The sequence below is a fragment of the Chelonia mydas genome, chromosome 8 (genome assembly GCF_015237465.2).
Source record: "Chelonia mydas isolate rCheMyd1 chromosome 8, rCheMyd1.pri.v2, whole genome shotgun sequence".
Lineage (NCBI taxonomy): Eukaryota > Metazoa > Chordata > Testudines > Cheloniidae > Chelonia > Chelonia mydas.
Window position 1 is genome coordinate 7295607 of NC_057854.1, and position 25973 is coordinate 7321579.

The 25973-nt window shown below is 48.4% G+C and overlaps 1 protein-coding gene across 3 annotated transcripts; it reads left to right on the top strand.

Annotated features, from left to right (window-relative positions):
• The first annotated feature begins 8943 nt into the window (after window positions 1-8943).
• On the top strand, window positions 8944-25515 carry LOC102937308 (zinc-binding protein A33). 3 transcript variants are annotated; one of them, XM_037906842.2, is made up of 7 exons: window positions 8944-9553; window positions 10864-11138; window positions 12486-12581; window positions 18508-18741; window positions 20416-20435; window positions 22361-22476; window positions 22619-25515. In XM_037906842.2, exons 2-7 carry the CDS (start codon window positions 10866-10868, stop codon window positions 23161-23163), a joined length of 1284 nt encoding a protein of 427 aa, XP_037762770.1. In that variant the 5' UTR covers window positions 8944-9553; window positions 10864-10865; the 3' UTR covers window positions 23164-25515. The 3 variants fall into 3 exon arrangements, with proteins under 3 accessions (XP_037762770.1, XP_043408975.1, XP_007071551.3); XM_043553040.1 differs by having other exon boundaries at window positions 8944-9239; XM_007071489.4 differs by lacking the exon at window positions 8944-9553 and adding an exon at window positions 10154-10338.
• Window positions 25516-25973: the final 458 nt, after the last annotated feature.

Sequence of the window (25973 nt, forward strand, 5' to 3'; positions counted from 1 at the left end):
TGGCTGCGGGAGAGACAGAGATATCATCATTAGTTGCTGGGCAGAGTCAGCCATAGAGACAGCGTCACTTTTTTCCACAATGAATAATAAACAAGTCCAAATCCCGAACACAACTATCTGATGCCCACCTTGCTGCAATCCTGAAGGTTTCAACTGCTCAGTCACGGGGGCCAAACACCAACAAACTGAGCGAACTGAAGCGTTGCCAGGTGTCTGGCAAACACTAAAAACTCTTGGGCAGGCGAAGAATTGTATAAAGGTGTATGACAGTTTTATTATTCTGAGAAATTAACATTTTATTTTCTGAACACCATCTGCAGTGACATTATTGGCCCGCTGGGAGGATTTGAGGACTGGCCCTGGCCCTAAGGCAAATTGAGTTTGAGATCCCTGGTTTGGACAGGTTGCTGTTAGCCAGGTTATCCCTGTTAGCCAGGTTGCTCCCTAAATCTGCTGTGTGTCTCCCCCTGCTGATACCAACAATAACTGGCACTTTTTCTTGCTTGGTCATTTTCAAAACTTTATTTACACTTCTCAAACTTATACCATCAGATGGGAGGAGACAAACACGAATTCTCCCTAGTCATTCAAAATGCCAAATTCTGTATAAGAGATTTGATTCATTACTTATTAACTAAGTATAAAAAATTATCCAGTGAAGGTATGTGTAAATATACATATCTACACACATTCAGGGAGAGAGTTCATTAATGAGCAAAAGAAGAGAAATTAAAAACAGATAAAATATGGATGAGCGATACAAGAGATTATGGTAGAGGCAGAACTAACATGTGAAAAGATCCTCGTGTCCAAGAAAATTGGTCCCATTCATTGTTTCCACACAGTAGAGTTCCATGAGTGCTGTAGGAAGCTTCTGCTTCCATTCCCTAAGAGAAGGAACTCAGATTTTCCCAGCGGCTAAAGAAAATCTGTTTTTAAAGGGCTGTTTCTGTTAATCTGGTTTTCTGAGGCAGTGAAGGATGGATGAGCCCACATACAGGCCCAGGAGGCATAATTTAACTGAGCATGAAATGAGCCAGAGCGAGAGGAGAGTGCACAGAATTGCAGGTGTCCAGCATTGCTGCATTATTTCATCTAAGCGATGCTGAGAGTCTTGCTGTCAAAAGGCCAGATTCACCCCTTGGGTTCTGCCTGCACGAGCCAGCAGAACCTGGCCTGTGGGTCCCCACAACAGGAAGTCCAGGGACACAGTGCCACAAACCAAAAGACGCCCTGGTAGATTACCTGACCAGCTCTGAAAGCTGCTTCCCCATAACAGGACCAGGCTACCTGCTCTGCCACAGAGGTGAATGCTCTCTCTGGAGTCAGTGGAGCTGAACCCACTTATGCCAGTGGTGAATTTGGCCCAGGACATTTAGATCATATTTTATTTGTCCCCATTTATAACTCTCAAGCTGTGGGGAGGGTGTACTTTACTGTGAGACCAGCCTCTGGGTGGCCCCCATGGAGAGAAGGCTGCACATGTAGATGCCCAGCGCACAGTTCTAGCTGAGCTACAGAACAGACCCATCCCTCTACCTCTAGACACTGGAGGCTCAAACCTGCCTGTAACCATGCAGGTACATAAATGGGGAAGTGAAGTAGAGACCACAGAGTCAGCACATGAGCTGGGGCGTGCCCTGGGGCAGACACATGCTCACGCGGGAATTCAGAGCTTTAAGGAGGCTAGACTCAGGCCCTTCTACTCCAAAGGCCTAGGCCCGTACCATCTGAGCTAAAGGAAAATCCCATTTCCTAGCTGCAAGGCTTAGTTCTGACAACACTTGAGCAGATCTGATATCCCAGCCGGGAGGTACACAGCAATATACTCTGTGTGCCTTGTCCTCCCTTGGCACATGGAGCAGAAATATATGGGAAATGCAATATGGTACATTCCCTGAAACACAGGGGTATGGTCTTAAGGAAGAGGGAGGTGGGTCACCCCAAATTCAGCAAGCACATATGCTGCCATCCACAGCCAGCGCAAGATGGCATCTTTGTTCCTCTGGAAGCAGTGGTAACAACTGCCTGCAGCACATGGAGCCAGGCCTGTGAAAGAAGGAGTTGTATGGCACTGCATGTACCCAATAGCATATCAGTCTACCTGGCACCCTGCTGCCCGCATTGCACAAGTTTTGGGGATGCATTGTGAGAATCTGCACCAAAGTATCTAGAGCCAGATTTTCAACTGGTGCAACCTGGCATAACTCAGTTAACATCAGTGGAGCTATACTGATTTGCACTAGCAGAGGATCTGGCCCCTACTGCTTAACTTACTCATCTGTGCATTGAGTGAATTCCACCATCTCTTTACAGGGCCACCTCCCTGTGTCCGAGAGCATGACAGAAGCAAGAATCTGCCTTTTCTAGCTTTGCTCTCTCCACATGGCAGGCCTGCAGTTACCCATAGAAAAGGATATGGTTGGGTACAGGCTGGGCAGAGGCCAGGAGATGTCATGCTGAGGAGGCTCATTGACAGTGCCCCACACTGATTTGCTGTGGCTGGAAGGAGGTAAGTAGCGTGAAGAGCTCTCTGTGCATGCAATAGTCTGTGATTCATGTAGACTGCTCCCGGCTGTGACAGATTGGGCTGCCCAGGGGGGAACACAACCTTTAACAGCACATTCCAAGTCAAACACGGAACTTTGCTTTATACTTAGAGATGATTATTCATATTTTTTTACCTCTGTGCCCTGAGCTCTCCTGGGCACGGGCGAGCTATAGGAATCCCGAGCTGTATTGTCAGGGGCTGCAGTAGATGAGTTAACCAGCATTCTCTGGATTTGGCTAGTTCCCTGCTGTAATGCTAATGTGTACATATGTCATCCGAGACCTCTCATAATGACATATAAACAGGGACAAAGCCACCTGCTGGCTGGCTGGAAGATCAGGGCCTGAACTTGCATTAGTAAGCCATTTATCCATTTTTTAAAAAGCATTCTGGGCAGATGATTCAACTTTCATTCAAAAATCAATCAGTTCAAAGTCAGCCATTTATCAGTGACTCCCGGTGCCTGGCATGGAAGTGAAACACAAATCCAAGTGACATCCAGCTGAGCATGCTATACTCCATTCAGACCCATACTATAATATACCAGATTAAACAGAGCCTAACACTTCCAAGCTGGTATCATGCAGCCTCTCTCAGCAGGCTAGATGGGATTGTTCTTGGCAAGATCAACATCACTAGAAGTGCAATAGTAGATGTGAGGGGAGAGAGGTTTTCTTTTCTGGAATTCACCGCTTAAGGTATGCATTTGCTGTGTTTTTTTACATATTCCTGGCTCCTCCTGCTCCTTCGTTACTCGCACACATTCATCCCTGGTGTCTGATGAATTCAGCCCAATGTCTTTAAAATACTAGTCTTGAAAATTAGAACTGTAATGTTGTAGAGCATCTAGCTTAATCTATCTATGTTACTTATATGGCCCTTGTTATCATTGTATTTGAGCACGTCATGGTCTTTAATGCATTTATATTAAGTAGGGAATTAGAGCACAGAGAGACTGAGTGATTTACTAGGGACATGCAGAAGTCAGTGGCAAAGCAGGGAATTGAACACAGGTCTCCAAGTCCTGGTGCTCTAACCATTGGACCATCCTTCCTCTAAACAGGTCCTAGTTACTGATTGGGACCTTTAAATGCTACCACAATACAAACGGATAATAATAAAAAAAAAGAATATTCCCCAGTTAGGATGTTGTTTTGTATGTGGAAAAAGTAATAGGGGATAAATACTCTAACTTGTTCCACTCCAAGATATGCTACATTATCCCTGGTGCTATACACATAGGCTTGGGAAGAGATTTTTATTGATAAATGTTGGTAAACATCAGTTTCACCATATACACATAAACTGACAAAAATATTTCTACTGATGATATTAGAAATTTACAGATAGACAAGGTAAGAAAAATGCTGCTTGAGAACTTATTAAAGTTTGCTTTAAGGATAGTTACTTTGTAACTTTTAACATGTGATGTTGACAGTTTGTGTTTTAAAGTTATAAAGCTTTAGCTTTTGGAATCTCAACACCAACTATCATTAAATAATTATTGTCTGACACACCCTCTCATAATCTCCAGCAACTAAAAATTTCAAGTGATTAAAAACGTTTTTTTAAAAATCCTTAAAACCCATACTGTTACACAACTGAGAACATGTACATTGATACAACTAGAAAAAAGCTTAAAAATAAACATTGATATCTGTTTAAATTATAAAAAAATAAAAATTGAATTCTGCCATGCCGATATATACATTATTATTAATACAGCAGCACAACAGGGCAAGTCCCTCTGCCCTGGAAAATCGTTCATTGTTATTTATTATTTTGCATAGTTGTTCTGGTGTGCTTGGTACCTTGCAGACTGTCAAATAGACAGGTTTCCTGCCCCAAAAGCTTCTAGTCCATTAATGGCATCAGGCATCAGACAGAGAAGGCAGGAGGAGAGCAATAAAACAACATGCAGCAGAGGAGTAAAGCTAAGCACACATCTTGCAACACCACAGTATTTGTGCTTGTTTGTTTGAAGTTAACCCCAATGGGGCACAGCGGGGATTATCAGGGCAAGGCCTGCGTGGTAATGACGGCATCATAAAAAGATTGCTTTCAGATCTGTTTTACAGACATATCTGGAAGGAACTCACAAAAGACAGCTCTGTGACCCAACACGGCCCTCAGACAGGGCTAGTTAGTACTGCTCTCCAGACCCACTGCTATTCTCAGTCAAATCTGGGCTCTGCGTGGTACTTTTCTCTGAACCCATCACTGCCCTCAGTCAAGTCTGGATGGTACCCCTGGGTTCTCTGAGGACACGGTGTGGAATTTCCATGCATCTTAAACCCATGCATGGGCGTGATAAATAACAGCTCCATGATAGCACAGAGCCAGAGCTATCGCTCCACTAACTCCCTTCTTCAGATTCCCCATTCTGCTGAATCAGGAGTCTATAACCTGGAGGAAAACAATGAAGGCAGAACAGCCACACTATGTGGTTAAAAGGAAAAACAGACTGTGCACCATCAGGGGAATCCTAGTCTTTACATGGCAGCATACAGCCACTTTCTTATTCTGGTCTCTGCAGACTGCTGCTGGCTCACACAGTGGAGAGTAAAAATTGTAGCAGATACAACACCTTGGGAAACTGCCCTTGTCCAACAGACACAGGTGCCTCCCTTTTCTACATCCACAGCAGCTGATAATGTCCGAGATTGACATTGTTACACTGCCACCTGATGGAGGACTTTGATATCACACATCAGGGATCGGCAACCTTTGGCACGTGGCCCGTCAGGGAAAGCTGCTGATGGGCCCAGATGGTTTGTTTACCTGCAGCATCCGCAGGTTCCGCCGATTGCAGCTCCCACTGGCTGCAGTTTGTCACTCCGGGTCAATGGGGGCTGCGGGATGCGGCACGGGCCGAGGGATGTGCTGGCCGCTGCTTCCCTCAGCCCCCATTGGCCTAGAGCGGCGAACCACGGCCAGTGGGAGCTGCGATCAGCTGAACCTGCAGACGCTGCAGGTAAAGAAACCGTCCCAGCCCTCCAGCTGCTTTCCCTGATGGGCCGCGTGCCAAAGGTTGCCAATCCCTGTCATACAGCTAGCCTCCAGTTACTGTAGTAGCCCAACTGGCCCAAAAGCAAGAAGTGAATGTACCTGATGACGTGTTCCTGGGCACTGTATTGATTCATTGGACTAACTACACGCAGCAAAGCAGCGTTTACAGACATCATACATACACTCTCCTGCATTTCTATGGCTCCCTCCATGTGAGGATCGCAAAGCACTTGTGCAAATATGAATGGTCACAACACCCTTGTCACGTAGGTAAATACCATCACCCTTTGTTAAGGATGGGAGGACTGAGATGCAGACAGGTGAAGTGACTGCGCCAAGGTTATATGATGGGTGAGTGACAAAGCCAGGTATAGAACTCAGATTTCCTACCTCCCGCTCTAACTTTTTAACTACCCACCCAGGCTTTAATAAAACTTAGTCATGGCTTCTTCAAGCAGGGAAGCCCATGAATGCCTGCTAGGGTTAAGCAATGGTTCCTGGCACGGCTGTGTTGCTGCTGGGGTCACTAGTTTGTAATGCAACTAATAAAGATTTGTTCCATGCCTGCCTTATGTTGGGGCACGACCCACTGGCAATAGAAGGAACAAGAAGGATCCAGAGACTCACAAGAATAAAGTTCACCCAGGTCTGGCAAAGGTATACACCCTGCTGTCTGACTCTAAATAAAGCAGCACCTATTGTATCTCCCCCTCCGCAGAGGTGGTCTCCGTCCTCCCCTCGTCTGATTGCACAGCACTGTGCTGCGATGGGGTTTTCATTCATTGATGCTGCAAAGCATGGAGTCCAGCAGCCTCAGCGTGGTGCGGGGCGAGGCTCCGCGTCTTTCCACAGCACCATCATGAAAACAAAGTACCCAGGAGATGGCATGAAACATCAGCCTCTGCAGTAGCAGAGATTCTTTGGGCAAGCTGATGATGTCTAGTTCTACCCAGATACCCGGAGAGCATGGGGTGAGACCCCCAGGATGGGGGCGGGGGACAGCGAAGGTCCACTCAGTCTTTTCCTCCACATTCAGAGGCCAAATCATCCCTCCCCACAACCCACAAAGAGCTGCTCTCGTCCGGACACCATCCTGCCCCCTTCTTTACTCCCGCTTGTGTTCTGGCTAATCTAGTACACAGCAATAGAGCTCTCCTCTCTGCTGTAGGATGGCCCTTTATTTCCTGTCCAGGGACTGGAACTGCTTTGAACTGAAACAGTTAAGGGCCAAATTTCCAGCCATCTTCGTTGCCTGCACCAAGAATATTTAGGGGAACATCCCTCTCCATCTGTGCATTCAGGATCCTGCTTTGCATGTAAAGAATCCTGCATTTGCGCACACAAATGCTGGGGTTTTTACACACAAACGGTTGTAGCCACAAGTACTGCAGCTGCAGTTCAAGGTAGTCAGGGCAAAATTTGGATCCTAAAACTTAAGAAAAAGACATGCTGTCACAGAGCGGAGACAATTACAGTAATCATGTGGCCTTGTCCCCTTTCCTTTCAACTTCCTGATGTATTATTGCATCTCACTGCTTTACAGCAGGCAAGAAAGGCAAAGATAAAGGCTGCCGCTGAAATAAAATTTTCTAATTTAATGTTCAGTAGAAAGGGCAGAAAAAAAATCAATTCAGTTTTGGCCACAGCTTCACATCTCCCTCTTCCTCCTGATGTTGGAGAATTCAAAATGATCATATTAATAGGGCTATACATCCTGATTTGACAGCATGTACTTATTTGTAAGAGTGGCATTATCCCACAGCATCACTGAGCATATGCAGGTTTTGACTGAAGCACAAATCTCATAAGGGCTGATTCTGCCATCCATACTTATGTTCGGTCGTACCTTACTCTGCAGATGAAGTGCCATGCTGCAAAATTGGGTCTAGTGGGAACTTATATTCCACACACTCACATTTAGTATTGTTTAATTGTGATTATTAGCATCACTTTTATAAAATAAGGAGGGCACACCATGCAGCCTCAATGGAAGACCAAGTTTATGTGGAGCTGCTCTCCAGTATAGCACTTGACTAGCGCGCGGGACCAGTAGAGCTGAGCAAATCATTTGCAACAAGTTTCAGAGTAGCAGCCGTGTTAGTCTGTATTCGCAAAAAGAAAAGGAGTACTTGTGGCACCTTAGAGACTAACCAATTTATTTGAGCATAAGCTTCCGTGAGCTACAGCTCACTTCATCGGATGCATAAAGTGGAAAGTACAGTGATGAGATTTTATATATACACACAGACCATGAAAAAATGTACATTGTAAGGAGAGTGATCACTTAAGATGATTTATTACCAGCAGGAGAGTGGGGTGGGGCGAGAGAAAACCTTTTGAAGTGATAATGTGGAAATATGCTGGAAATGGCCCACCTTGATTATCACTTCAAGAGGTTTTCTCTCCCCCCATCCCACTCTCCTGCTGGTAATAGCTCATCTTAAGTGATCACTCTCCTTACAATGCACATTTTTTTCATGGTCTGTGTGTATATATAAAATCTCATCACTGTACTTTCCACTTTATGCATCCGATGAAGTGAGCTGTAGCTCACGGAAGCTTATGCTCAAATAAATTGGTTAGTCTCTAAGGTGCCACAAGTACTCCTTTTCCATTTGCAACAAGTAATTTCTGAAAGGGATTTTAACCTCTTCCGTTTGTGAGTGTCTGTGAGCAGATGGCGTATGCCATGATGCCTACAAAAACTTGACAATGTTTAGGCTGCTAATGTGCAGAGAGCACTGCCTGCCATGCTGACAAATATTGTGTTATTGTTTACTTGTACGCCCCGTCTGTCCCTATATCTGTTGTCTCTTGACATATAAAGATTATAAACTCCTTGTGGGAGGAACCAGCTTTTTGTTCTGTTTCTGCAGCTCCTCGCACAATAGGGTCCTGGTCTATGATTAGTGTCCTGAGGCACCAGGGGAATGCAAATAATAAATAACTCCTCTGATAAAATCATTATCCGAAAGGTATTCAATTAAAATAGTTCAGAATTTTTTACTCTATGGCTAGATCATGAATATTTGAATTATGTGGTGTCTTTCTGAAAGTCCCAGGTCCTGATGTCAGGTGATTACATGAAACTGTCAATTTTTTTTTTTTTTTCTTCTTTTTTTAATCAAACTTTCTAGCCCTTGTGGTTGTGGAGCAAACTTGAAAAGATGACTCTTCAAAGGGTTAAAATCCAGAAGGCGAATAAAACTAACCCAGCGTGTTTCGTTTTACTCTCGTGACTTCTGGGGCTCATTGTTTCTGAGTGCTTGGTGCCAGCGATACCATAGCGTGGAGCGATTCGGGGGGTGGCAAGCGAACTGGGGAGGAGGTCTCTGGCCCAGGGAGCATATTTCAAGAGGAAGGGCCATTTTCTCCCCTGATTGACACCGCCCTCTAGGCCTTGCGAACCCAGTTAACAGGTCCTCCAGGCACCTTACAGCCTAACAGACGTCTTGGAGCAGGAGCTTTCCAGGGCGAATGCCCACTTCGTCGGGGGCATGCAGGCAGCCAGGGCTTTGGGACAGAGAGCTTAAACCAGGGCAGGTCTTTGCAGAATAACGCCTGCCAGCCCTGGAAGGCGCTTCTCAGGAATCTTTAATTCCTGGAGACTTCAGGCCAGCCCGGGTTTGGCAGACCTAGGGCCACCGGCTGGACGGGAACTGAAACCAGCTCCCTTGAGGTGCAGGCTGGGGGGGGCCGGGGTGCTGTGCGCCGGGGGGGGGGGAGTCCTGGGGGCAGAGGGGGGCTACAGGGGGCGGATCCTGGCCGTGCGGGATTTACGTTGGGCGGTAGGACACCACACACACACCCCCTCTGGCGGGGGCAGGCTGCTGGCCAATAGGCGACGGCGTGGCCTGCACAGCTCTGCTCCGATTGGTGTAGGCCGGTGTCACTCGCCGGGGAAGGCGGGTCGCGGAGCGGCCCTCGGCCGTGCTTTGTGGGTGACCTTCGGAGGACGGGAGCGGTGGGGAGGCGCCGCCTGAGCCCCGAGCAGTAAGGGTCGGGGGCGGTGCGGGGGCTGGCGGTGGGGTGGGGGGAGTGAAGGGGCCGGGGGCCGGTGGAGGGGTGGGCGGAAGGAAGGGGTCGGGGGCCGGCGGTGGGGGGCCGGTGGAGGGGTGGGCGGAAGGAAGGGGTCGGGGGCCGGCGGTGGGGGGCCGGTGGAGGGGTGGGCGGAAGGAAGGGGACGGGGGCCGGCGGTGGGGTGGGGGGAAGGAAGGGGTCGGGGGCAGGGCAGGCCGGGGCGGGGGCGGGGGCTGGCGGTGGGGTGGGGGGAAGGGGCAGGGCGTGGCAGGGGGGTGGGGGGAGTGAAGGGGCCGGGGGCAGGGCAGGGCGGGGCGGGGGCCGGCGGTGGGGGAGGGGTGGGGGGAGTGAAGGGGTCGAGGGCAGGGCAGGGTGGGGCGGGGGCCGCCGGTGCGGTGGGGTGGGGGGAAGGAAGGGGTCGGGGGCGGGGCAGGGCAGGCCGGGGCGGGGGCTGGCGGTGGGGTGGGGGGCAGGGGCAGGGCGTGGTGGGGGGAGTGAAGGGGCCGGGGGCAGGGCGGGGCGGGGGCCGGCGGTGGGGGAGGGGTGGGGGGAGTGAAGGGGTCGGGGGCCGGCGGTGGGGTGGGGGGCAGGTGGGGGGAATTAAGGGGTTGGGGGGCCAGCTGTGGCAGGGTAGGAGCGTGCAAGACTTTATGCATGGTGGTGGAGGGTATGGCAGGAGCCGCTGTGCGAAGTTGGGGAGGTGGATGTTTTCCATCGCTGTGGTTTCTGTAGAAACCTGCCCAGCTTTCACGGTGATGGTGAGCGCTTTCCTTTCCCCTAGCTGGAGATAAGGAGTGCACCCTACAACAGCTGGAAGAAGGCCTCCCTGAACTCAGGGTTGCATCTCCTACCCCCAGCTTGTGTTGGGGCCATAGGGTTAATTTCCCAAAGAAGCCTCTGAGAATTGTTGCTGAAGTTAAGGGAAGTGAAAGTTACAGACTCAGCCCAGCTTAAAGGAAATGACCCCTTGCCTGGACTTCGCTCCACTTAAAGTAAACTTAAACATGTCTCTTTAGAAACCCATAGAGAGGACAGTGCACAGAGAGTTTGCAGATCATGGGGCCCATTCGTGGTTTCTGGGCACTCGTGCTCTAGCACTGAGTCTGGCAATAAACCCTCTAACCAACTGATGTGTAGCCAAAGTAGTGTGGAAAGAGTGTCAGGGTAGGTGTTGGAGAGGGTCAGATGTCCAGAGTACGTGGGTGGGGGGAAAAGGGGGGCCGGATGTTTGTCACTCTGACCCCTATGTGAGATCCAGGAGTGTGCCGTGTGTGTGCACACAGGAATGGCTGGCCGGAGTCAGGAGCAGAGTCTGAGGGAAGAGCTGACCTGTGCCATCTGCTGTGAGCTTTTCAGTGACCCTGTCATGCTGGATTGCATGCACCATTTCTGCAGGGCATGCATCCAAGGCTACTGGGGCAGGTGCCCCCGTGTGGCTTCCTGCCCCCAGTGTCGAAGGGAGTTCTCCAGCCGCACCTTTCGCCCCCACTATCTGGTGTCAGGGGTTGTGGAGAAGGTGCGGAAGTGCAGCTCAGAGGACCACAAGAGAAAAATGCAGGTGAGTGGCTGTGGGCATGCCTATTTAGAAGGCATCAGTCATGCTTCAGCACAGCATAGAGCCGATATCTGACGTGTCTCTTACCCACCCACTTCTCTGAGGCTGGTTCATTCAACCATGAAACCACATACACATCCTTCACCTGGGCAGAGCATGATGAAGACACTCTCTGCTTCTCTTACTGACTCGTTCCCTATTCCTCTCTCTAGCGCCTGGCGAGTTGCAGTCTGTAGCTTAGCTTTTGTGCTGTTGCTTCTCTTGCATTGCTCACTTGTTGCTGCCTTGTGACATTGATCACACGTTGTTATTGTTTGTAACATGTAGGGACCCCATCCAGGATTAGGGATCCATTATGCTAGATGCTGTACAAACAAGTGATAAGAGACTCCTTGCCCCAGAGAGTTCAAAACAAACAAATGTTAAACCCCATGCAAACTTATATCTCCAGCTCTTATGTATCCTGAGTCTGGAGTTTCCCCAACCCACTGGATTCACATGTATGTAAAAAGTCAATTTGGCTCGTGAATATATACCTCAGGTTGGCTGGTTGATTGTTCTTGCCTTATGTCTTTGTAGTCTTTGATTTAAACAGCTGCTACTTGCCCTTCTGGAGTCAGTGCCATACATGTAGGCTACTCCACTATAAATCCATGGTATGCCCACATCTTGAATACTGCATGCTAATGTGGTCCCCCCATCTCAAAAAAGATATGTTGGAACTGGAAAAGGTTCAGAAAAGGGCAATAAAAATGATTAGGGGTATGGAATGGTCTCCATATCAGGAGAGAGTAATAAGACTGGGACTTTTCATCTTGGAAAAGAGACAACTAAGGGGGGGAGATGATAGAGGGCTATAAAATCATGACTGGTGTAGAGAAAGTAAATAAGGAAGTGTTATTTACTCTTTCTCATAACACAAGAACTAGGGGTCACCAAATGAAATGAATAGGCAGCAGGCTTAAAACAAAAGGAAGTATTTTTTCATATAATGCACAGTCAACCTGTGGAACTCCACAACATCCTCTGGCAAGAAGGCCAAGACTGTAACAGGGTTCAAAAAAGATCTGGATAAGTTCATGGAGGATAGGTCCATCGATGGCTATTAGCCAGGATGGGCAGGGATGATGTCCCTAGCCTCTGTTTGCCAGAAGCTGGGAATGGGAGACGGGACGGATCACTTGATGATTACCTGTTGTGCTCATTCCCTCTGAGGCACCTGTCATTGGCCACTGTTGGAAGACCGGATGCTGAGCTAGATGGACCTTTGGTCTGACCCAGTCTGGCCATTCTTATGTTATGTAAAACAGCAGAGTAGTGAAATGGTCTCCTTTTATTTTTCCTTCTTAGAAACATCTTGAAAATGCGCTGCGAGCTCACCAGAGAGAGATGGAGAACTTTGTGCGAATGAAGCACACGGCGGAGGAGGATATTTGCAGTCTGACGGTAATGCCAGTTCTCCCAGCTACGCTTGTGTAGGCTCCATGGCAATGCCATTCACTTGGATAAGGGAAGACTGGGAGGTTACTGGTAGAGGCGCTGCACACCCAAGAGCCCCCTGTAATAATGTACTGGCCCTATGCTTCACACTGCTGCTGCTACAAGCTTGCCTGCAGGGTGAGTAAGGGTCAGGCAGGGTATAATCAGAGCTCTTCTACCTGGAGAAAAGAATAAAAATAGAATATTATCAAAAGCTGAGTTATCTGGGGCCTTGAACAACCTGACCAATAAGCAGGCTCACAGCAGATACCTACTGTCACTGTCGTCTTGTGCCAAGTATCGTTGTTAGACTATGGGCAAAAGATTAAAACCAGCAAAGTAAAAATACTGCGGAGACAGCAAAAAACAGCTCCCCAGTCAAGGTAACGCTTGATCTGCTGAGATGTCTTTGCAGGAGGGAAGATGAATAACTGTAATTGAAGCGCGTAAAGAGGTAGCCATAGGGTAATTACAGACGAGTGTACAAAGCCAGCTAAAGGCTCCTGAACCTTAGTAAAATATATCGGAGCTTTTCCTCACCAGTGCTACGTTTTGAGCCAAAGGATCTGTCAGATTTCCCTAAGCCATGTGATAGTTTAATTTGGGGCATACCTTTATAGTTGCGTATAAATAGCTCATTGGGTAACAATCAGCAGTGTCTGTGTGTCTTGTGGCTTTAGCTAAGATTGCTGAGAGAGATTATATATATGTGTGTGTATATATATGTGTGTGTATATATATATATATATATATATATATATATATAAAATTTATACAAATCATAATGGAGTGAGAGGCAAAGTTCTGCTGTGAATAGAAACTGGCTAAGTCAGACTGCAAAGGAGTAGGAACAAATGATCAATCTGTGCCATGGTGAAAGATTAGCAGTGCGGGTGCCCGAAGGGTCCAGGCTAGGACCAGTGCTGTTTCATAGGTTAGCGGTTTGGAAAAGGGGTGAGCAGTGAGGTAGCAAAGCCTGTGGTTGCCATAAAATTATGTAAATCAGAGGAGATGAAAGAGCTTCAAAAGAACGTAGACAACCTATGTGAACAAGCCACATGATGGCAGATGATATTCAGTGTTGACAAATGCAAGGTAGCCATAATTGCACAATGGAAGCAATAATTTGAATTCTGAATTAGCTGTAATCACTCAGGAAAAAGCTGCAAGGCTCATTATGGACCTCTCAGTGAAAGCCACCATTCAGTCTGTTGCAGCAGACAAACCAAATAATGGGGGCGAGAATAATACTGACTATTGTGATGCTGTTATAAATCAACAGTGTGTTCTCATGTGGAATACTTCCTTCAGTTCTGGTCACCTCATCTGAAAACAGATATAGCAGAACTAGAGGGGCAGGGGAGTTCAGAGACCAGCAAGGAAAACAGTTAGGGGCCAGGAGAGACTGAAAATGTAGATTTCAGAGTAGCAGCCGTGTTAGTCTGTATTCGCAAAAAGAAAAGGAGGACTTGTGGCACCTTAGAGACTAACCAATTTATTTGAGCATAAGCTTTCGTCGGATGAAGTGAGCTGTAGCTCACGAAAGCCTTATGCTCAAATAAATTGGTTAGTCTCTAAGGTGCCACAAGTCCTCCTTTTCTTTTTGAAAATGTAGAGTTGTTCAAATGAGATGAGGGATAGCGAGAGATGCATACCAAATGCTACAGAGAAGGTAAATTGAGTGCATCTGTTTACCCCGTCTCATAAGACAAGAATAGGTGCATTTTTGGTGAAGCTCAAAGGTAGTATGTTTAAAACTGACAAAAAGCAATGTCTTACCTGACACATAATTAACCTGTGGAATTAATTACTCAGAGATGGCGCACACACCTCTGTCTGAGTTACCATTTCAAATGCAGAAGCCCAGAGCCCCACTGCAGTTGAGGACCTCAGACTAGGGATAAAATTTTCAAAGGTTCCAAAGTGACTTATGAGACCAACTCACATTTTCCAAGTTTAATTTTGAGACTTAGGCCCTCTTGAAAATGTTAACCTAGGTCTAGAATTTACGACCTGTAAGTTGATTAATAGGCAGCAGGTTTAAAACAAACAAAAGGATGTATTTTTTTCACACAATGCACAGTCAACCTGTGGAACTCCTTGCCAGAGGATGTTGTGAAGGCCAAGACTATAACAGGGTTCAAAAAAGATCTGGATAAGTTCAAGGAGGATAGGTCCATCAATGGCTATTAGCTAGGATGAGCAGGTATGGTGTCCCTATTCTCTGTTTGCCAGAAGCTGGGAATGGGCGACGTGATGGATCCCTTGATGATTACCTGATCTGTTCATTCCCTCTGGGGCACCTGGCATTGGCCACTGTTGGAAGACAGGATACTGGGCTAGATGGACTTTTGGTCTGACCCAGTATGGCTGGTCTTATGTTCTTATTACTCCCAGATTGTTGTCAAAGCAATTCAGACAAGGTAATTGAGTTCAAAGAGGTAATTTGAAAAGCTTAGTTCAGTGACTTTACTTCTGAGAACCTTAGTGGCATCTACGTGGTCCCAAAGCAGGGTTCCAGTGGTGCCTCTAACAGGGAGGGCTGGGGGAAGGCTTCCCTTCTATCCCCTCTCTGGCTATATTACATTGATTTCTCTAATTAAATACTTCTGCAAAGGCAGCTGGGTTTTGCCCCTCCCCCTGCCACCCACTGCTCATTTTGAGTCTTAATCCAAAGAGCCACTCAGTGTAGAATAAGGCCTGCTCTGTACCTAAAATGTAGGTCGACCTAGCAACATTGCTCCGGGATGTGAAAAATTTTGCACCCTGTGCAGCCTAGTTAGGTCAACATAACTCCTACTGTAGAAGCATCTAGGTCAATGGAATAATTTTTCTGTTGACCTAGCTACCGCCTCTCGAGGGGTGCATTAGATCAACGGAAAATAACCTTCCATCAAATGTCTACTCTACAATGATGCAGCTGCAGCTATGCCACTGTTACACTTGCAGTGTAGACATAGCCTAAATGTCAGCCTGCAGCAAAGCTGTGTGTTCTGCAAGCTAAAGTCAGCTGGTACAGAAAACAAATGCTTATTGGTGGTGCTTTAACAGTGTACAAAATTCCTTTGGAGAAAATAATCTCCTTGTGAAAAGTTCTGTAAAGGCGGGGCGGGGGCGGCACTCAGAATACCATCCTTATGGAACCCACTTACCATTTAAGCTTCAGGCCTACTCTGCCTGGGCACATTCACTTTAATGCACCTTATCCTTCAGGGCCCCGTGTGCTGATTTCACAGGAGAGTCTTCAGTTTTGGTCGAGCTCTTTTGCATCCCAAAATGTAAAAATAACCATCTCTGGTGGTCTGAGCAAGTCACTGGCTGGGCGTTGTGGATTAGACTTCTGCCACAGAGCTGGCAAAATGCTCAGCAATGGCCTGGTGGCTGGTGTGCCATGACCACAGCTTATCACGCTGCCCATAATTGTCTCATTGTTACCTAGTACCTGTTTGTATCCACCTGCTATATTTCATCATATGCTTGCATAGTAAGTGTGATAGGTTGCCCCCCACTTTAAGGTGCCACCTGATGTACTGGGATACCACTGAGCCTGCCTATTCCGCCAGCCTGGGCCCCTTTATCCTGTTTTACTCAGTCAGACTCTTAACCCTCCTCTAGCTCATGCAGGCAGGGCTACAACCAGCTGCAGAAAGACACACACACTGAGATCAGCTCTGGAAAGACTCAGCTTAAGGGACTTGTCCCAGAACTCAGGTGCCTACCTCCCTTGGAGTGCATACCCTAAGATATATTGTCTTGTGCTGTGTAGACAGATCTGCACAGTACAAGCTCATAAAAATTCACCCTCTCCCTCAGTGTGAAGAGAGAGATGCACAGCTTCTTGCCCCCACCCCTCAAATTATGAATTTCACAAACTGGGTTATGTTATAAACAAGAAATAAGTTTAACTACAAAAGACAGATTTTAAGTAATTTATAAGGGATAGCAGACAGAACCAAGCAGATTACTGAACAAATAAAACAAAACACGCATACTAAGCTTAAGATCTTAGAGACTGGTTTCAAGAAGTAATTTCTCACCCAAAATGTTGTTTTAGGTAAATTGCAGAGTTTCTGTAGCTTAGAGTTCCAGTTATTTCTTCTTACAGACTGGACCCCCGTCTCAGTCTGGACTCACCCCTGCCTTTCCCTTCAGGTTAGTTCCTTTGTCCCTCCAGGTACTTTCAGCAGTCTTTCTTCTTGGGTAGGCAATGGAGGAGAGTCTAGATTAACCCCCTCCCCAGCCTTAAAAAGGATTTATCTAAGGCAGGAAACGTTTTTTTGATCCCCATCCCCCCTACAGAGGAAAAGTACCAGCAGTGTCCAAGGTGGTATTTTGTATCCGGCGACAGGACCACCTGACCTGATAGTGTCACAGCTGCTTCTCAGGAAGGAGAGAGATTAGTATCTTCACAGTCTTACTGTTTCTTCCTAATGGCCCATCAAGGCTGTGATGGCTAGTTGTCTGGTGGGTGTCTCCCAAATACACAGCCAATTGTAATTGTTACATAGTCAATATTCCTAACTTTAGATACAGAAATGATGCATGCATGCATACAGATTGGATAATCACATTCAGTAAATCATAACCTTTCCAGTGATACCTTACAAGACCCATCTTGCATAAAATATATCTTAGGCCATATTCATATCATAACCATATTCCTATGAAGAATATGGGATATAACATCACAGTAAGTACTTTAGGGCAGGGACTGTGTTTGCTACTGTGTGATGGCGGTATACAGTTCTGTGACGGGGGCGCCTCTAGGCATTAACATTATGGATACAGAGATGTAAATAAAATAGTGTGGTACAGACTAATTGAAACAGGATTTATCTCTTTTCATTGTGGTTTTAGTCTTGTTATTGGGAATGACTAAAAGTAGCAGTTGCTGGACCAAACAATCCATCTAAAAAGCAGGTGCATCCCTGATCCACTCTGTCTAAGCAGGTGAAATTAGCCCCTTTGCTAATGCCTTTGGATGCTGTTGCACTTTCACTGATCATCAAAGCCCACCCCCAAATTGCCCAGAAGTGTATAATGGCCACAAAGAACTTGGACTCATGCGACCATTTCAATTCATAGCTGATGTGTTACTGTTACCATAGACCCATGTTCCAAACATTGTACATACAGGTAGCAAGCCTTAGCTGTGTGAGCAGAAGCTGTATGTCAGTGGGATCACATCAGTATGATGCTCAGAAGTGGTTTTAATTAAATCCGGAGTGGCAGACTTAGAGGAAAAAAATAATTCAAAAAGGAATTGACATTAGCCTTCCAGACTATTCACTGGTTTCAGGGTAACAGTCGTGTTAGTCTGTATTCGCAAAAAGAAAAGGAGTACTTGCGGCACCTTAGAGACTAACCAATTTATTTGAGCATAAGCTTTCGTGAGCTACAGCTCACTTCATTGGATGCATACTGTGGAAAGTGTAGAAGATCTTTTTATATACACACAAAGCATGAAAAAATACCTCCTTCCACCCCACTCTCCTGCTGGTAATAGCTTATCTAAAGTGATCACTCTCCTTACAATGTGTATGATAATCAAGTTGGGCCATTTCCAGCACAAATCCAGGTTTTCTCACACACACAGGTTTTCTCCTTACAATGTGGGGTGGGGGGGGGGGGTGTGAGAAAACCTGGATTTGTGCTGGAAATGGCCCAACTTGATTATCATACACATTGTAAGGAGAGTGATCACTTTAGATAAGCTATTACCAGCAGGAGAGTAGGGTGGGAGGAGGTATTTTTTCATGTGGATCTAAAGCCCTTCATTTTTATTTTTATCTCCCTTCCTCTGCCCCATAGTTTTGGAGATTTCTGAAACCCTATAGGAAATGGACCTGCAACCCTTTTCACTGTGTCTTTTATGGCATTTCCCTCTGCTCAGAAAGCCTCTGGGGAGCTGAACTCTAAGATTCGGGCAGAATTTGAGCGACTTCATCAAATCCTGGAGGAAAAGGAGAGAGTTGTGTTGATGGAGCTGGCCAAAGAGGAGGAGCAGTTATTGTTGAGGCTGCGTGGGGACATCATGCAGCTGGAGGAGGGGATCTCAGAGCTGGGAAAGAACATTGAGCACATACAGGAAATCCTGAACAAGACGGGAGACTCATTACTGCTGGAGGTGAGATTGCTCAGCCAGCTCTTAACGCATTGAGGCTTGGGGAGGAGGGCAAAGGATGATAGCAGGATGCTGATACATGGTAGGGAGAGCTCAAAATCTGAATCGGGAAGTTGGAGAGCAGCAGAAGAAATTGTATTGTGCCGTAGGACTGCCCTGGACTCTAGGCTTACACATCTGAAAGGGAAGCAGCAAGGCAGGGCAAGATCTACAGTCCAAAATTGAGATCCACAGATTCTGGGTGGTCTAGAGCAGTGCTACTCAAAGTGGTGGTCCGCGGACCGGTGCCATCAGCTGCCGGTCTGCGCACACATTGGGGGCAAAAATTGCCGGTCCCCCACATCAGATAGCTCTAGACCAGTGCTTTTCAAGCTACTGCTGTCTGGTCAAGAGGTGACCTCCTCCCTCTCTTTCCATCTGCTAACTGACATCATAGAAACATTAAAATACATTTGAATTCTTCCAAATTACTTTTCCGTGTAAGCAGTTGCAGAGGTTGCCACAAGGATGTTTTGTGATTGTGAATGGGAGGGGAGGAGTTTCTCTACTAAGACAAGTTCTCTACTAAGATGTGGTCTGTACTGGGGAGACATGTAGGGGATCCTGGGGCTGGGCGAAAGGAGCAGCGCTGAGCAGCGTTGCTGAGCTGGATCTGCCAAGGCTCATGTCCTAAGAAATCATCATCTGTCATTGCTCTTGGCAACTGTGAATAGCTGGCACCCAAGGTGAGTGAGTGAGCAAGCCGCTGCTGGGAAAGTGTGCTTCAATGGCACTCCCTTCCCTAGCACTGATGGGCTGCAGAGAAAGCATTAATGGGGCCATGAAAGCAAAGCTGGAGCACCCAGGCAACTCGCTCCTCTCTGATTGTGGGGTCAAAAGCACACTTACATTCCCTGTCTCCATGGGCAGCCATGCCCCCCACCCCTCCCCATTGTGAATGGCAAGATCTCCAAGTTAGTAGATGGAAGGGGAATGGGGAAATCCTTGGCACTGTTGTCTTTGCAGAAGCTCAGGTTGAGAACAGACTGGCAAGGTGCAGGAGAGGGTGAGAAGAGGTTGACTCCTGTACTGGGAGAGGGGTGAGGAGCCCCAGATAATGAAGGCAGGCTCTGGTGACTTCAGGTAGGTAAAGGTACACTTAATTTATTTAATAATAAAGCACATGCCTTTACCTGTCTCAAATTCCCAGAGCCAGCTGTATCCATTGGAGCCCATCTCTGTAATCATGTAATCTTTCTTCCCATCTCAATTATAGAAAAAATCCTGTGAGCAGAAGGAAATCAGTCCCAAACTGTAAGAGGCAAATGAAAGTACACTGGAGAAGGGAGAGAGAGAGAGACTGTTAATGAGCGAGTGAAACCTCTCTGGAGACTGACTCTTTATTAGACACACAGCTGCAATTTTGTGTCTCACTCCCACTCTTCTGGATCTAATTCTCAGTCCCTTGGACTAAGGCATCTTAGATGTGTTCAGAGTCATCGTCCTCATCCCCTAGCCCTGTAAAACAACCTTGGTTTATATACACAATGTCCATCCCCTGTTGGGGTCCAGTTGGACTGGTGTGTTTATCTTCTCTGTGTTTGAATGTGGTGGCAGGGAAAAGGGTCGTTAATTTGTTTGGTGCAGCTTTACGAATTAAGGATGGTGATTGTTAATTTTCTCTGCCTTTCATTGCAGGTGGAGAGCGTGGCTATCAAGTACGTGTCTGGAATTAAACAAGCTGTTTCCCTTTTCATGAGGCTTTTATCTCCCCTCCTTGGCTGGGGACAGTGGGAAGAGAGGTGTTATCTTTTTAGTTTTTAAAGCATGGCTAATTGTCTAGCAGACCATTGGCATGGAGCCAGACCAGGGGAGAAGGATCCATCCCCCAACGAGCATCAGATGCTCTCATGTAGAAGTGCTGGGCTCCTGGGGCTAGAATCAATGGAAGCATGGGCTATAGTGGAAGTGGGAAAATGGAGTCACAGGTACCAGTTTGGCTGCGTACAGTGAGCATGAATTACACATCAAGAAAAGTGGAGAACTGTTACATCAAATAACAGGGTGTACAAGCTAAACTGGAGGGCCGTGTGTGATATTTGTATTTTTATGCAACCCCTGTTGTCTCTGTGTTTTATGCTGCTATACACTGACTGCAAAGGAAAGGGATGAGGTGTTGGACTTGTAGCCACTTGGCTGGAGACCAGAGTCATTAACAAACTGAATAGAGGCTACATGTGTGAATGGAGAATCCAGAACAAACAATGGAAACTCTAGTGGCCGAGACATTGACACCCAGTGACCAAAGGCCAAGAGGAAGGACGATTCCCTCCCACTTTCTGCAAAGAAGCAGAGCAAAGGCCCCCAAGCTGGAGAACAAGGGGAAAGGTGTCAGGTGGCTGTGTGAAAAGCTGAGCTACCGGAAACACAGTGGCTCTCACCCGGGACAGAGACCAAGGGGCAGAGACAGGGAGCCCTGGCACTGGCCAGTCTGAATACTGGCTTAACCTTTGCTTCCCTGTGCTGATCCAAGTACTTTCAGATTCTGGAGGTCAGGAGACAAATAAATTGTTACCTTGTTTTGAAAAGGCTGCCAGGTGTCACCGCAAATACTCACTAAGAGCATTGCGCCCTGAAGGGGTAAAGGGCAGGCCTCCCACAGGAGTCTGGCTTGACAGGACTTGCTGCAGGAAGCCATAGAGAGGGATCGCTGGCACCTGAAGACCCAGTGTCAGAGTCACGGAGGCCATGGGGCTGACCCTGTGGCACCCTAAAGGGATCACTCCCAAGGGACTTGGGTATAGGCTGGGACATAGATGGCCCTGTGAATCCGTGACATCCTGTTTAGTTGCTTTTACTGTTCTCTCTGCCCCCTTGGGACCAGCCTTTTAGTGCTTGGCATAGCTCAGAGGAGAGGGGGCAGGTGCAAAATTGAACTTGAGCCACCTTGGCTGCTCTCAGATCCTGGGGGTTTCTAGGCTCACCTCCAAGGCACAACTGAGAGCAACCTTAGGGTAGGTCTGAAATTATGCCAGCTGCCACTGGCCCCAAAGGGGCATTTGTGCCCCTTTCCCCACTCCCTGCACTGTGCGCTGTGGGGAGGGGAAGGAGCTGCTGCAGCAGGAGGCTGCTTTGGCAGTGCAAAGCAGCCAGAATCAGCCTGAGTAGGGCTGAGAACATGGTCAGTGGTGTGTAAGTCGTGCTCATTTTGCATACCTGCCGAATGGTGAACCAGTGCATGTTGCTCTGCTTTACCAGCCACAGCACCATGCCCATCTCTGCTGAATTTGGCCCAAGGCTTCTGGGGGGCTTGCACCTTCCTTCTCCAGGGCATTTCAGCCAGTAGGGGAGCAGGGAGATAGGACAGCAGACTGTCTCAGCTCGGAGGTTACTCTGTATCTACTAATCACTCTGCCCTCAGAGTGACTTCCTGTTCGATCTCCTTGGCAGGATGTAACCACCCCCCAACCTTTTGGTGTGTACCCTGCCCCACTAAGTCCACTGGCTCTGGTCCCTGGCCTCCCACAAAGGCCTCGTTCCTAAAACACCCCCAGTCCAAGTCCTCTTTTACTAATGGCTTTGTAAAAACAGCTGGCTCCTTGTCTGGATCCTGCCTTACTCCTGCCCCTTCTTGCTTGCCCAGGCCCCCAGTGCATGTGGAGGCACAGCCTGCCCTGGACATAGAGCACCACAGAGAGCGGTACAGCGGCCCCCTGCAATACATCTTCTGGAGACAAATGCTACAGTCAGTCCACCCTGGTGAGTGTGACGCAATGCAGGGTCCTCGGGGGTGGAAATGTCCGGGTGGGGAGGTGGGCAGAGGAGGAGCGCCTAGGGAGGGGAAGTCGCCTGGACTGAAAAACATTGAGCAAAGCCCTGACAAATTCTAACTCTGTTATAGCTCCCGCCCCGCTGACATTTGACCCCGAATCAGCCCACCCTAACCTCATCTTCTCCAAAGACCTGACTGCAGTGACAGAGAGCGACAGGCGCCAACCTGTCTGCACCAGCCCCAAGCGTTTCCAGCAGTGTGTGAACGTGCTGGGCTCCGAGTCCTTTGACAGCGGGAGCCACTACTGGGAGGTCTGGGTGGGCAGCAAGACCAAGTGGGACCTGGGGGTGGCAGCAGAGTCCGTGGACCGGGCAGCCAAGGTCAAGCTGTGCCCTGAGAATGGCTATTGGGCACTTCGTCTGAGGAATGGGACGGAGTATTGGGCCACTGCCACCCCATGGGTGCGCCTTGCCCCGAGGAGCTGTCTCCAGAAGGTAGGGGTCCTTCTGGACTGCAAAGAGGGGAAGGTGGCCTTCTACGACGCTGAAGACATGACCCACCTCTTCACTTTCCACCAGGCTGCCGCACGCAGGTTCTGCCCCTTCTTCAGCACTTGCTTCAGCGATGGCAAGCTGAATGTGGAGCCCATGAGAATCTGCCACCTGACTCTGTAAGGGTGATGCAGGGGGGGCAGGCAGTCTCCCAGGAAGCCATGCAGATACCAGAGACACAACATGTGGCCCTGGGAGCTGGTGTTATTTTCTGGTTTGGCTGTAGCTGCTGCTGCTTGGACTCTCCCTGGAATAGAAATCGCCTTCTAGAACAGCTCAGTTGGCTGCGCCCTGCCCTAGTGCCTGGTCATTTACGGTTGGAGTGAATGCAGCAAAGGTGTGTGGACTTCGGTCAGTCTAACCTGTAAATCCCAAGGCTCTAGGGCAGAGTCAGGGAGAGACTCCATTTGTGGCTTACGCTGGAGGAAGAGAGGAAGTGACTGAATCTTAGGTCCCAGTGTTTTGTCTTTTGTTCCTTGCCTTGGCACAGGGGTGAAGGGGTCGTGGACTCTCAGCTCAGCTTAAGCCACAGTGTGTTGTGCGCTGAGGTTTCCCCAGCCTTCCTCCCACCAAAAAGATGGTGCATCTCGCTGCTGTGTCGCAGCCAGTGACACTGATCAATAGACAGCCTCCTCTCCGCAGCCGCTTTGGTAGAGACTTGAGAAGATTCAAAGGAAACTGGGCAACCTACGTGAATAATCAAGAATTGCACAATGGAAGCGATGATTTGGATTCTGTATTGGTTGTAATCACTCAGGAAAAGGCCAGGAGGCTCATTAGGGACTACTCAAACAGCTGTCTTCAAAGGGCTCCTGCCTTTCTGGGACTAGAACAAGCAGGTAGAAGTCAGGTGGTAAGTTCTAGGGAGCTCCTGGTCAGTGGGGAGTGCCCTGTTGCATGGTGGGGATTGTATCTTCGTGACACAATGGACAGCGCTGGCTGTGAGTGGAACAATCATGGGGGCAGGGGATGGATCTTCAATGACTTACTGAGATTTTGCTGCTCTTACTCTATGAATTTGATCTGTGAAGTGGACACTGCTTATCCTAGTAGCAAGCATTTCGGTGCCAGCTTGTTGGGGTGTTACAAGCCCTGAGGAGCCAATGGAGAGGAAGGACAGCTGTAGCCTTACTGACCTTCTCTGCTCCCCCCTACTTTCTCTGCACAAATGGTGTGGCCTTTAACAGCCATGCACTTCTGCCCCTGGAGACAAAGTGAGGGGCTCAATCCTCCCTTTTCTGCCTGTGAGCAGAGGACTGTGCCACCCAGTGCTGGGAGTGTGACAAGGCAGAGTCTCAGGGGCTCTCTAGAGAGCAGGGTTGAGAGTCTGGAACCTTCTGAATGCAAAACTGTTGGGAGGAAGAGGGCAATTCAGGGGCCAAGGGGTGTCTGCTATTATTACACGTCGAACTTTCCTTCCCGTGTCGTCAGTCTGGGCGGCTTGTGTTTGGCTCTCGGATTATTTGACGCGATAGCCGTTGTCTTTCGCTGCACCCCTAGTGGAGAGAGGAGTTGAGCTGATGTGGAAGCACCTCTTGCCAACATTGCCGCTCTGAGTGGTTGCCTCCCCCTCTCACGCTTCCTGGCAAAAGTCAAGTCTTCTCCAGTGCTGCTCCAGAGCCTATTGGGGGAGGCAGGGTTCTGATCTGTTTAGATTGTAAGCTCTTCGGAGCAGTCTTTTTGTTCCATGTGTGCAGCACCCTCAGCTCTCACTGAAGTCAGTAAGAGGTGAGGCCGCGGCAGCTCCCAGGAGGCACTCAGCGCCTTGCAGGATTGAGCTCTATGGCTGCTGGCGGAGAGGTTTGTTTAGGGAAACAGAGCTGCCCTACTGCTGTAGTGTAGGAGCTGGAAATCAGGTGCCTTGGCAGAGAGATGGGGGAAGAGGGAGAGCTAGGGCTTGAGGAGCAGGAGTACTGAAGATCAGACTTGGGATACATTGGCACAGATGGAGGAGGCGCCCGAGGGCTGGAGTAGCAGGGGTGCTGGAGGTGAAGGCTGGCATGCATTGGCAGAGCTGCATGAGAACTTCCATGGTGCTGGCTTGTGCTGTGCCATGTGATCAGCTCTTCAGTGCTGTGATCTTAAAATTCATGTAATCTTAAAATCTTCCGCTACACAATCCTCGGCAGGAATGTCTTCGTTCTGCAGCCAGCACTTCTGATCCTCAGCCTGTGCTCCCCTCTCACATCAGTGCTTGAGCAGTTGGTAAACTGGCCTTTCATCTAGTGTTGATGCTTGAAGGATTTCTTAATCGCAGCTGTGGAATTTCCTTCACTTGAAGTTTGTTTCCTCAGAGGATACGAGGGAGGGGTTCCTGCTCCTGCTCCCTGCATGGGAACCGGGGGGGCCAGCAGAGGGCACTCTCCACTAAGTGAATGTAATGAACAGCTCCATGCTGACAGGCTGTTATAGCTGCCGGTGATTTATATACTGTACTCTTCGCTGCTGTGCTGCTATTAAAGCTTTTTAAAAGGACAGCGGCATGCTGCCTTAGTCTTCCTGTCTCCACTCCGGCGATCCCGCCTCACCTGGCTGCAGCAGACAACCCGCCCTGTCTCTTTGAAGTTCTGTCGCTAGCTTGTTCCCCGGTCATCTGGGCTGGATGTGGATCATGGGTGCTGGGAAAGAAGGGAGGATGATCTTGAAGAAAAGGCTTGGAGGGGGAATCTGAGGCCCCTGTCACCAGTGTGGCCTTTGGGTTAGGGAAGAACCCATCCCAACGCTCCCTACACACAAGATGACAATGCAGTGAGAGGATGCTGGGCAGTGCGGTTGCATTCTCGCTGGCAGGGACTCTTATGCTGCCTTTATTTTAAGAAAATTCCTTCCCCACGACCTACCCTTACCCACGCCCCCGAGGTGGAGATCTGAACCCTTGCCAGCTGCTGTCACTCTTTGTAGCCTTGGTGGGCACTTTCCTCTCCTTTTGGCAA

What these genes read in the sequence shown, in the direction of transcription:
- LOC102937308 (XM_037906842.2), top strand. Translation starts at nt 10,866, where the DNA reads ATGGCTGGCCGGAGTCAGGAGCAGAGTCTGAGGGAAGAGCTGACCTGT. An exon ending in ACCACAAGAGAAAAATGCAG is followed by an intron (nt 11,139 to 12,485) that starts GTGAGTGGCTGT and finishes TTTCCTTCTTAG; the next exon opens with AAACATCTTGAAAATGCGCT. An exon ending in GTGGAGAGCGTGGCTATCAA is followed by an intron (nt 20,436 to 22,360) that starts GTACGTGTCTGG and finishes TTGCTTGCCCAG; the next exon opens with GCCCCCAGTGCATGTGGAGG.